The 13,040-nt window shown below is 35.4% G+C and overlaps 1 protein-coding gene across 2 annotated transcripts in view; it reads left to right on the top strand.

Moving 5' to 3' along the window:
• LOC144965950 (uncharacterized) overlaps positions 1-13,040 on the top strand; it is a 51,875-nt gene that overhangs the window by 23,967 nt on the left and 14,868 nt on the right. For both annotated transcript variants that reach the window (XM_078901839.1, XM_078901838.1), the window contains exons 3-5: positions 9,172-9,248; positions 11,083-11,203; positions 11,719-11,832. In XM_078901839.1, coding sequence (XP_078757965.1) covers positions 9,172-9,248; positions 11,083-11,203; positions 11,719-11,832 — 312 coding nt within the window. The remainder of the gene's footprint in view (positions 1-9,171; positions 9,249-11,082; positions 11,204-11,718; positions 11,833-13,040) is intronic.

Below are 13,040 nucleotides of genomic sequence, written 5' to 3'. Positions count from 1 at the left end.
TAGATAGAATGCGCTTGGCCAAGGAGTTCACAACATTGCCATCCGGAAGTATAACGGACAAACACACAAACTCTGTGTAACCATGAACTTTTATAGTCTGGTTATAACAGTTTAGGGAGATCAACTCACAAACGCGGATGGCAAAAACAATAACAAAGGCCTTAGTGACGTCATCTTCGAACTATCTATATGTCTGTCTGTCATAACAACAGATTTGTTTAGATAGAATGCGCTTGGCCAAGAAGTTCACAACATTGCCATCCGGAAGTATAACGGACCAACACACAAACTCTGTGTAACCATCAACTTTTATAGTCTGGTTAATACAGTTTTGTGAGAACAACTCACAAACGCGGATGGCAAAAACAATAACAAAGGCCTGAGTGACGTCATCTTCGAACTATCTATAGATAGTATGCAGATGACGTCACTCAGGCCTTTGTTATTGTTTTTGCCATCCGCGTTTGTGAGTTGTTCTCACTAAACTGTATTAACCAGACTATAAAAGTTCATGGTTACACAGAGTTTGTGTGTTGGTCCGTTATACTTCCGGATGGCAATGTTGTGAACTCCTTGGCCAAGCGCATTCTATCTATAAATCAATAAACAGGAGGGTAAGAGATAACTCGTCTGTTTTGTGAGTTCACGCATTTCTCTGGAATACATTCGGACAGCAGGAAACATGTTCTTTTCAGCGCAGTACACGGATATTGGTCGGTTTGAATGAAAGTGAGCTATGCCACATTATATATATAGAACGAAATTAACGCCACTCGGGTCTTTGTTATTGATTTTAGTCAGTCATGTTTATGAGTAGTTCTCACTAAACTGTATTAACCAGTCTATAAACGTTCAAGATTACACATAGTTTTGTGTGTTGGTACGATATTTCCAGCCGGCAATATGAGCCTTTTGGCTGAGCGCAAATCACCATTAAAAATGATTTGACTTGGCAACTTTGGGCGCCATTTTTTATATATAAATTCACTCTCACACACTGATAATAATTTATTTATTTATTAAAGACAATAAGGTTTTATATGAAACACGGATATAATGCGCTGAACGAAGTCATGCTTGGACTTTTTTTCTTTTCTTTTTTTCTTTGAAAAACATTGAGAGAAAGGGAACATACTAATATTATTATTATTATGAGTCTTTGAAAATTTTGGATAGCCTGTTTGTCTTCTCAACCGGTCAAATAATACAGTGCATTTAAATCAAAAATTTATTTGGGATACGTTTCTCACATGTTTTTCACTGATGAATAAATAAAATATATGGACCTATTATCCTGGGAAGTTATTATTTGTTTTCAGTGAATTAATCGATCTAAATTAGAACGGCCGACCCCTGTTTGTTTGATGATAGTATAATATATCCAACGTTATTTATGTATTTATGATACGATATCAGGATATTTTACGCTTGCTGATTACATTAATCTAATATTATACCGTCACGAGAGAATGTAATCAGGTAGTTGACACTAACACACGGCCGGCACAGTAGGATCAGTAATTTTAATGGAAACGGTACGAACAAACGAACAAATACATAACTACTAGACACGCCAGAATTTCATGATCAATCTTGTGTATTGAGCGGCAGCCGCCCGTTGTGGTCGAAAGGGGAAGGTCGTTATAAAAAGAGGCTTAGTCAATAGTGGAGGGGCCATCTCAAAGTCGCAATGTTTTTTTTTCTCCCTTTTCGCTCTGTTTCTACCATGACAGTCTCTCTCTCTCTCTCTCTCTCTCTCTCTCTCTCTCTCTCTCTCTCACTCTCTCTCTCTCTCTTCTTCTCTCTCTCTCTCTCTCTCTCTCTCTCTCTCTCTCTCTCTTCTCATCCTCCTCCCCCCCCCCACTTCTTCTTCTTCTTCTTCATCATCATCATCATCAAGATCATCATACGTACTATCTTTCCTTCTCCGCAATAATAAATTTTACAATTAAATGATTGTTTTGTCAACACCCCGAGCAGTATTGATGAAAGTATATGTTTTGAATCAGATGTTGTAGGCCCAATTATCAGCAGAAACATTATTATTATTATTATTATTAGTAGTAGTAGTAGTAGTAGTAGTAGTAGTAGTAGTAGTATTAGTAGTAGTAGTAGTAGTAGTAGTAGTAGGAGTAGTAGTAGTAGTAGTAGGAGTAGTAGTAGTAGAAGTAGCAACAGCAGCAGCAGCAGTATCATTAGTATTATTGTTTTATTATTAGACGTGCAGGACTCTTTTAATCGTGTATTCTTCTGAAATAAACTGAAACGTATTTAAATGAATATTAACAACACCTGTTAGTTATTCGTGAGCTGTATTTATTGCTTTTAAAGTCCCAGTGAAAAGATTATGAATAAAAATTTGCTTAAAGAAACATGAAGGTAAAGAAAAGGGAAAAAAGACTACTGTACAATTTAAACAAAGCACAACTGTTATTTTATTACATTTCCTTACATACCGGGGTTCCTTCTCATAGAGGTTGGATGCCATGGTCTTCCACAATTCTCTGTCTAGCGCCATCTCTGAGCAGTCCTTCGTCATGCTCCCAGTCATTTCTTTTATATTTCCTTACCAGTTCTTTCGTTGTCTCCCTCTTTTCCCATTAATCTTTCCTTCAATTATTGACTTCTGAAGACTGTTGTGGTGTCATATGTGGTCATAGTCCGCCTACTTTCTGTGTTCTTTCTTATGTTTAGTCCATCCAACACCATTCTGTTTGATATTTTTTTTCTCTTTCATGACACGGATGGGAAAGGTGTCATGGAAAGAGATATTTTCTTATGGGTAGGTAAACTACCGTTTTGACCAAATTTGACTGGAAATCCTTTCCTTCGAAATGGCCTGGCGTACATTTTGCCTTTGTGTTGCCTGTGAGGGTCTATTGAAACGTCTTCTTCAGTTAGCTTCTTCTGTGTATTGCGTTTGACAACTTTACCCTTTCCCGGTGTTTCGTCAGTGGCACCATGCTTTGTGACCATCCATGCGGAACGTAATCATTCAAACTTACCTTGGTCCCAGTATACCAGCATGATTATAATATGTACCAGTTCACTGGTTTTCCCCATGGCAGTTTGATTTTTGTTAAAGCCTACTCGTTTGTATTGTACTTTGGACATTTATATATTACTGTAGAATCAAGTAGATCTAGTTCTTGGTACTACTAGCCACTGTGCTGTTTTACTTTCTCTGGCAGTAAAAGCTTATCCCTTCTCTCTCTCTCTCTCTCTCTCTCTCTCTCTCTCTCTCTCTCTCTCTCTCTCTCTCTCTCTCTCTCTCTCTCTCTCTCTCTCTCCTGAATGAGTAAAATGAGGAGGCCATGTCAATGAGGATGCTCAGTTATATCAACTTTAACCCAATCTAATCCAATCCATATTCTTGCAGCTTTAACATCGAAGATAGGTTCACTGGGGTCTTCTGATCTCCCTGGGTAAGCAGAGAGGTCACTTGCAGTGTTCTCTAGCCCCCATGTCTGTTTTACCTTCTCTCTCTCTCTCTCTCTCTCTCTCTCTCTCTCTCTCTCTCTCTCTCTCTCTCTAACTCTCTCTCTCTCTCTCTCTCTCTCTCTCTCTCTCTCTCTCTCTCTCTCTCTCTCTCTCTTTCTCTCTCTTTCTGGAAAGAGAATGCTTGATTTTCTTCCAGGTGATAACGAGTACCCTTAGCTGTCAGAATGGCAGTCAAAAAGTTCCTTTTTTAAAAATAAGATATTATTTTTTTGTTTTTGTGATACTTTAGTTTTTTGTTTTTTAGATATATTATTGTACTTTAAGAGTTTCAATGTATCTTTCATAGCGGGATCCTTTGGTTGTACATTGTGCCTGCATGGGACTCTTGGGTTATGTCAAAATTGACATATTGATGGAATCTTCTGATCCCTATTTGAACTAGTCCCCTTTGTCTTATTGGTCGCTTTTAACTTCTGATCTACAACTTTTCCCCCTATCATCTTCCTTTTTACTGGCGTTGAAGTGACCTAAAAGTGTCGCGAGCGCCGTAAAAGCCATTAAAAACAAAAAACAAGACGGACTCAACATTTGTGTGGTGTGGGATGGTGTTAATTTATGGCTCAGTATTATGTTCTCCTGTCACAGAAATGTTCTCTAAATCAAATAAATTTCTCATTTAAAACGGATTGGCCGCCATTTATATCCTGTGAGAAGAAAAATATTTTTTTTTAAATAAAAAAAAGGGGGGGGGGGGGGGGTCTCTTTATTTTAAACCCCTTTCATGGTAAAGTGTACTTTCATCATTGCCATTAATTCGCTGTATCAGAAGATACAAATTGCCTTGTTTGATGATATTATTGATTCCCCGTTTTCACCCCCACCCTCCCATCTCCCTTTTCCTCCAGCAATGTAATAGGAATGGTATATGTTATAATATTATAAGATAAGATGGGGTGAGCTTTATTGGTTGGTGAAGGAAATTATAATGTGTTAAAAATATTAAAACGGGGAACATTGTGTTACAAAAAGTGTCTGCTAGTCTCTTCGTCCCATTGAAAATCATAAAAGCAAGACTCTCAAAACCTATTGATATTATGTGTTTAGGTAAAATACTCACAAATTTAACACATCACACAGAAATGTCTGTAACTTTAACGTTGATAGCCTGATTGATATATTTTAGTTAGAAATGATCACTAACCGGCTATCTTAAAATGATAACAAAGAGCTGAATGACGTCATCATCGTTCCTCCTTTAAAGAAACAATATTGACGTCGCTCAGCTATTTGCTATTTTTTGGTGATTACTTCAATTAGACTATACACGTTCATTGTTATGATGACAAACATGAGGCTTGGGTTACATTGATGATATTATGTAGTATTTAAGGCAGTATACACAGTATACACAGTATCTAAAAGCAGCAAAAATTAATACATAGTCTAATATTATTTCACCTTTCTTGTTAATTTGTTTTTGTTTTTTTTATATATATATATATAATGACGTCTAGCATTTGGTACACCTCCGAAATAATACCGTTTTGAGACAATAGGTCACAAATCTTACCATGGTAGTGCTAAAGTATCGTATTGAGGTAATAAATATACCAGATGAGTTAATAATAATATATTTTCCGATGGTTTCTACCCCCCCCCCCCCCCCACACACACACACTGAACACAGAAATGAATTAATCTAATCAATAGACTTTATTGGCACAACCTACATATGAGGTCAGTGGTAAAGATAATATCCAAGAATGAATCAAGATTTGAATCGAAATGAACGAGGAAATGAACGAGGCTAATTACTGTTCTTTACACTGTTCAACTATTGACCGACATAATAAGTACTAGCATGATCATGACGATGATGTAAATCATGATAATAGATATTGTTATTCATTAAAGATAATGATGTTCATAGTTTTGATGATGATCATGATATTAATGATGGTGATAGTAATAATAATAATAATATTAATAATAATAATAATAATAATAATAATAATAATAATAATAATAATAATAATAATAATAATAATAATGATAATAATGATAATAATAATAATAATAATAATATAATAATAATAATAATAATAATAATAATAATAATAATAATAATAATAATAATTTCTGCTCCCTCTGCATAATCTTTATCATGCATTTATTACTCGAGTGATTAAAACAGAAGCTGATTACCTATACTTTTTATTTATAATAAATTCTTCCCCTATAAATGAGACGGAAAATAAAACTAATTAGGAAAAGTATTTGGAAATGGGTTTGCTCTTTGCAAACAGTAACAGCTTATGCAGTCTGGTCCTTAAATACTACTCTGTGTGGATTTTTCTTCTTCTCCTTATTATTATTATTATTATTATTATTATTATTATTATTATTAGTAGTAGTAGTAGTAGTAGTAGTAGTAGTAGTAGTAGTAGTAGTAGTAGTAGTAGTAGTTGTAGTGGTAGTAGTAGTAGTAGTAGTAGTAGTAGTAGTAGTAGTAGTAGTAGTATTTTAGTTATTATTATTATTATTATTATTATTATTATTATTATTATTATTATTATTATTATTATTATTATTATTATTATTATTATTATTATTATTGCTGTTGTTTTTGTTGTTGTTGTCGTCGTCGTCGTCGCCATCATCATTATTTTTATTGTCATTATTAATGTGGGTGGGGTTCCCGACCTCCCATAGTGGGCAGGGAGGTACTTGTTCTGTCTTCTTTCCCCCTGTATCTGTTTTCCAATTGCTTTCTGTCTTCGTCTCAGAATGAGATTGCTTAATTGTGTCCTGACCCTGGCCGGAGTCCTTGGCTGGGAGGAAACAGTCGAATGTAGAGTTATAGTTTTGGTAGATTATATTTGTTTCCTTGTAAATCACCCCTCTGTTATCTACTGTTATTTTCTTTTTATTTTAACATATGATTTGTAAACTTTTGAGTGTATTCCTTTAAGTGAGATCTTGTACTGGTGTCTTGGTGAAACATTAAGGTGATCTCAAACTAAGTACACTGATATTGTGCTCTTGTAATCTACATCTGTTCACCATTTGAACAATTTCCCCTTTGTCTTACTTTTTCCTCAAGTCCTTTTAATTGTGCATCTAGAATGTTTTTAATTTCCAATTTTCTACCTTTTTGCTGGCGCTGATATGACCTAAGTGTGTTGCAAGCGCCGTAAAACCCTTAAAATCAATCGATCATCATTATTTATTGTCGACGTCGTTGTGATCATTATTATTGTTATTGTTGTTGTTATTATTATTATTATTATTATTATTATTATTATTATTATTATTATTATTATATATTTATTTATTTATTTATTTATTTAGTTATTTATTTTTATTTATTATTTTTTTATTATCACCATTTGCACAATGTAAGTAACCTTGATCATTACGATTCACATTTTTGAGTTTTTGAGTAAAGAGCTTTTTACACTCTCAACTTTGCGCCGCCCACAGGACTCGGAACTCAGGAGGCAGGTGTCATTTCGCAAAACTTTTAAAGAGAGGTAGTCTAGACTTCATAATAATGTCGCTGGAGGTAGTCCTTTGGAGCCATTAGTTCCATAAAGCCGGAGTTTATCCCGGTTTCTATACCCACACTTGATATGAACATTGATAAAAACATTTCTTTTCTTTTTTGCGATTAAAAAATACACTAGTTTGTCATCTTTCTATGTTTAGAATTGTTTATGTTCTCAGCAATTGGAAATATACATTAAATAACCCCCCTCCCCCCGCCCCCAAAATTAATTAATTAAAAAACAAAACAAAACAAAACAAAATAAAACAAAACAAAAAAAAACCGGGGTTCCTTTGACGATGGGTAAGACATTCAACTCATCCCTGCTGTTGGTATCTTGTTTTGCATTATTTTTTTTTAAAGCACAAATGCTGATTAACTTATATTCCTAATATTTCAACAACAATCGTATGATCTTACGTAATATAAGACATGAAAGTATCTAGTGTTCTTCTCCCTGCCAGGCTAGTTAGTACACAGTCAGCCTGTAAACCAATGAAGCGCTGGTCCCTGGAAAATTGTTTTGCCGACCCCTCTAAATAAAATTTCCCCTTGCTTGCCAGGTCGATCCTTTTAATACATAACACTAGCGAGCCACAACGAGACTACATGGCTGCCCGAGTGTTATCGGATTGTGTTTACCTTCGTTGCTGGCAGTTAAGAACAGTTAATGTGAAATACACACACAGTAACACACATATCAACACACCCTCACATAGACATATGTATACACACCATTATCATACACATTCATGCGAAAATAATGATTTCACCCACTAACACACACTACACAATACACAAACATACATAAATACATACACACACAAACACACACACACACACACACACACACACACACACACACACCGTGATCATGGCTAACGGCGGAAAACCACAACTACACACTCTAAGTACATAACATGTGTTCCCTGCTAGGCAGTCAGCCAGAGAAATCGGCAACATGACGATGGGTCAGGTGTGCGATGACTTTTATTTTTTTTAATTTTTTTTTTTTTTCGCCGACAAACATCATCAGCCTGTTGGCTGTCGGCCTTTGTTTACGTGCCATGGTACGGTATGATGGTACGAAGCACGTTGTGAGATAGCGGTGCTGTCTGTTCATGACCGTGTAAATACCCACGACAGGCCTCAGGCCGATTATTTCTTACTTGAATACACAGGAAATCGCGCCATAACATTTAATAGAATATTATGGGAGCGGGAGTTCGGGGGGGGGGGGGGGGGGGGGGGGGGGTATGTAAATTAAAATTGTTTGTGTCATAAATGTTATGTGAAGCAAGAATACATGTATTTGTGTCTGCGTGTTGTTAGTTATTTTTGCAACTGCTGTCTTATCTGTTCACTTTTTATTCTGTCATTACATATTGTAAACAGACATTTAGCATTAATTAAAACGCGAACCTAAAACTCGATGCGTGTAATTCATTCAGGCACGTCGTCAAATGAAGTTCATGATAAATTAATCGAAGGAAGATAACCCCTCGAATTGTAAGAGTTATACTTGAATGGGTTGCGGTACCTTGTTTTTATGCATATAATGGAAATACATCATAATATAATAATATTTTACCGATAGAACGAATGAAGATGAAGTTGGTTGGTCAGCTCTTTGTTATTGTTTTTAAACTGCCAGTTAGGTGATTGGATTATAAACTCTTAAGCTTACACATTTTTAAAGGGGGCAGGGGCTTGACCAGATTTGCTTCGGCCTCTGCCTGATCTACTTGACAAAGATGGATTCCTCCTCCACTCCTCCTTTTCCTCCTTATCATCTTCCTCGTCATCAAAAACCGTTATCCGAAAAACCACCAGCATCATCATCATCATCATCATCATCATCATCATCATCATCATCATCATCATCATAAAAATAATAATAGTAATAATAATGATAATAATAATAATAATAATAATAATAATAATAATAATAATAATAATAATAGTAATAATAATAATAATAATAATAATAATAATAATAATAATGATAATGATAGTAATAATAATAATAATAGTAATAATAATAATAATGAAATTTAGTTATATTGCGCCCAATCCTCTATACAATAAAGCTCTAGGCGCATAACAATAACATCAATCCACTCAAATTTCAATATTATCATCTCATTTTTTTTTTAAAAGTTCTTTTCATTCTCCCTTTTCAGGTGAAATGGATGATGTATTGGATAGTCTTTGCGCTGTTCTGCAGCATAGAGACATTTTCAGACGTCTTTCTGTCTTGGTAAGACCTTTGTACACTCACATACTAACCTTCTATGGCGAAAAATAAAAACATTCGTAGAATTACGAAATTTTGACCTCAGTTTCAGTTCATGAGCATATTGAAACTTAATGAAAATGAAAGTTGAAGCCAAACTATACATAATTTTAAGGATTTTGAAGTTTTTTTTTTGTGTGTGTTTTTTTTTCTAAATCCTTGAGAAGGTAAATTGGTGATTTTTAAAGTTAATTATGGCAACTGCTATTTTTTTAATCTCCTATAAATTACAAATTTTAAAATATTACAGGTAGGCAGGTCTGCACTTATATTTTCTGTGGGTTTTTTGTGTGCATGGACTCGATCAATCGTCACTCGAAATGTACCCATTAGGAGGAGGAGAATGACTCAGTTCTGGATGAGTTTTATTGAGCTAAAAAAAAATGGAGCTTTTATATAGCGCAATATCCACTAAATGTGCTCAAAGCGCTTTCTTTACAAGGGGTCCCTGTCCAACAGCAACATTTAACATTTAGGACAGAGGCAACGCTGTTAATGGCCAGGCACTCATTTTACACCTGGGTACGGTTAGAGAATGTGAGTAAAGAGCCTTTCCCAAGGACTCAACTATGCCCCGAGTTTTATGATGTTGTGCATTAATTTGCAAATTATTTATGTTTGAATGATGGTCCAGATGAATAGAAAAATAGCTCTAGAAGATGGACTCAATCAATCGTCACTCTAACTGTACCCAATGTGAGGAGGAGAATGCCTTAGTAATTAATCAGTTTTATGATGTTGCATATTAATTTGCAAATTATTTATGGTTAAATGATGGTTCAAATTGTCAGAAAAATATGTCTATTAAGAGGTCTTGAATTACTCATATATTATTTCCATTTCTTTTAATTCTTAAAGTGTTATAGTAAAGATAAAATTGCGAATCGCCTTAGTTACGAATTTGTGCAATCCATAAATAGAAAATACAACAGAACCATGATTCAATAAACAATAGAAAAGAGTTAGTGTTCATTGATAGTTGAATGCCTTAATTAGAAGGGTCTAATTTTACTCAAACTTGACTTTGTGTTTCGCAGTCTTTAGCAAGAGAACAGTAATAGCCGATGTGTACATATTAGCAGGTCTGATAATCAAACAGTTATGGGCTTAATTTAACATTGTTGTGATGAAAAATATTTTTCATTGGTTTTTGAGTAGTATTTCCATTACAACACGGAGCCCATAGCAATTAGGGTTATTAGATCTGCAAATATGTACACCAGAGTCGAATGATTTTTGAATGCTTTCTTTGTGAAAAACACCTAGTATAGGCCTGACTGTATAGTCTGTTAATATTAGATGATAATGAGATAAAATTCAGTTTTTTAAAGAAGTACAACCTTGTCATTGAAGGGTTAAAGTCCTAATCTGCTTAAGTGTTTTACTGTGGTATGGAGTTGATTGTTAAATATTAGCGTTTGAGATAGCACCTATACCTTGTCCATAGCTATCCAGATGATAATGGTTGCTATGATTGTAAATTAGCCTTGCCAACGTGCATAACGATTCCACCACTGCTTTATTGCTTATTCCCCCATTTTGGAATCTTAAAAAAAATATTAATTAATTAATATAATAATGATAATTTTGTTCCATTGAGAAAACCGTTTAGATTAACTGAATGTTTAATTATTAATACAGCTAACACTTATTGTTATTGTTCATCGCTAGAGAAACATGTCCCAAAATGAATTTGGCACCCACTCAACTTATCTGACTCGGAAAAAGTTTTTGGTTTCCATATTCAGAAGTGATATTTCTAACCGCCGCACATACATTTTTCCCCCTTTGATTTCAGGCTTCCATTCTATTATGAGTTGAAGATTATTTTTGTGATATGGATGTTGTCTCCCTTGACCCAAGGTTCCAGTTTTATCTTCAAGAAGTTTGTACATCCACAACTGGCACGCAGGGAAAAGGTCAGTCCACAGTAATATCAATCAAATAAAATTTAACCTTATTGAACTTGTTGATAAACTTTTTTGACCCTGTTATGAGTTTGGGTTTCTTTGGGGTGAAAAACCCAATAATTATTTATAGATAGGATGCGGCGCTTGGCTAAGAAGCACACAACATTGCCATCAGGAAGTATAACGGACCAATACACAAAACTATGTGCAACCTTGTTTATGGTCTGGGTAATACAGTTTAATGAGAATTACTCATAAACGCGGATGGCAAAAAACAATAACAAAGACCCGAGTGACGTCATTTTCATACTATCTTTATCATCATATGAATGAGAGCTGGTCTGCCAAACAGTAGTAATATTATTCCTGCCAGTTCTGAATAAATTTATTGGGGGGGGGGGGGGGGGGGGGGGGGGGGGGGGGGGGGGGGGGGGGGGGGGGGGGGGGGATCCTGTAATTAGTCTTACCTGCACAAAGTCATTGTCAGCATAATAAAGTGTAATTTTATATACTTGTAACCCCAGGAAATTGATGAGATGATAGCACAAGCCAGTAAACAAGGGTACAGTACGTTACTTTCTCTGGGATCAAAAGGAGTCAACTATGCCTCACAGGTTGTTATGAGGACTGCCATCATGGTAAGGGAGACAATTCAGTTAATTCGTTATTAAAGCAAATTTTACTTCCCTTCCAAAATAACTTTATGATCCTTATGAGGACAATCTCTCTCTCTCTCTCTCTCTCTCTCTCTCTCTCTCTCTCTCTCTCTCTCTCTCTCTCTCTCTCTCTCCCTCTCCCTCTCTCTCTCTCTCACTCACTCTCTCTCCTCTCTCTCTCTCCTCTCTCTCTCTCACTCTCTCCTCTCACTCTCTCCTCTCTCTCTCTCTCCTCTCTCTCTCTCTCTCTCTCTCTCTCTCTCTCCCTCTCTCTCTCTTCTCTCTCCTCTCTCTCTCTGTCCTCTCTCTCTCTCTCTCTCTCTCTCTCTCTCTCTCTCTCTCTCTCTCTCTCTCTCTCTCTCCAGGTTATATACTGTCCCCCCAGGCATTGAACAATTAAATTTATTACATAAAATCCAATATTTTAAACTGAAACAAAAAAAAATTGATACGGCAACATCACTGCTTATTTTATTATTGCATTTTTTGTTTTTGGAATGAGCTGGCTTGTTGTTGCAATTGAGTATTAAATCCTTTTTGTCATTTTATCTGAGAGCTAAAACCAGCTATTAACAATTTTTAAAATGTTATATAATTGCAAGTCAACAACTTCCCACTTCAAATTACAACCTTCTGGGTGGGGTCTTTTGACCTCCAATGGTGGGACAGGAGGTTACTTACTGTGTTTTCAATCCCCTTGATCTGTTTTCTGAGTTGCTTTCTGTCTTTGTCTTGGCATGGGGTTACTTGGTTTTGTCCTGGTCCTTGCCAGAGTCTTGGCTGAGAGGGAAACACTCAAATGTATTGTGTTTGTTTTGGGAGGTGATATTTTTTCCCTTGTAAATTATCTCTCTGTTATGTAATGATCATTATATTTTTGTTTTGAACATATCTTTGGGGGATCTTGTGCTGGTGTCTCGATGAAAATTTTCGATGATCTCAAACAAAGTACATTGATGGTATTGCTCTTGGAATTCCCCTTTGTCTAACTTTTTCTTTAATTGTATTTGTTGAATTAGAATTTTTTGACTATCACCATTTTCTTTCGTTTTACTGTTGCTTTATGACCTAAATTTCTTGCAAGAACTGTAAAAACAAACAAAAAACTAATTACAAAAAACTCAAACCTAATGAATAATGATTGTGTCTTTTCCAGGGACAGTCCAAGCTTGTAGACCATTTAAGACGGA

The sequence above is a fragment of the Berghia stephanieae genome, chromosome 2 (genome assembly GCF_034508935.2).
Source record: "Berghia stephanieae isolate SIO BIC M18660-M18661 chromosome 2, UCSD_Bste_1.3, whole genome shotgun sequence".
Classification (NCBI taxonomy): Eukaryota; Metazoa; Mollusca; class Gastropoda; order Nudibranchia; family Aeolidiidae; genus Berghia; species Berghia stephanieae.
Note: the sequence above shows the minus strand (reverse complement) of the source record. Positions and strands in the feature narration are given on the sequence as shown.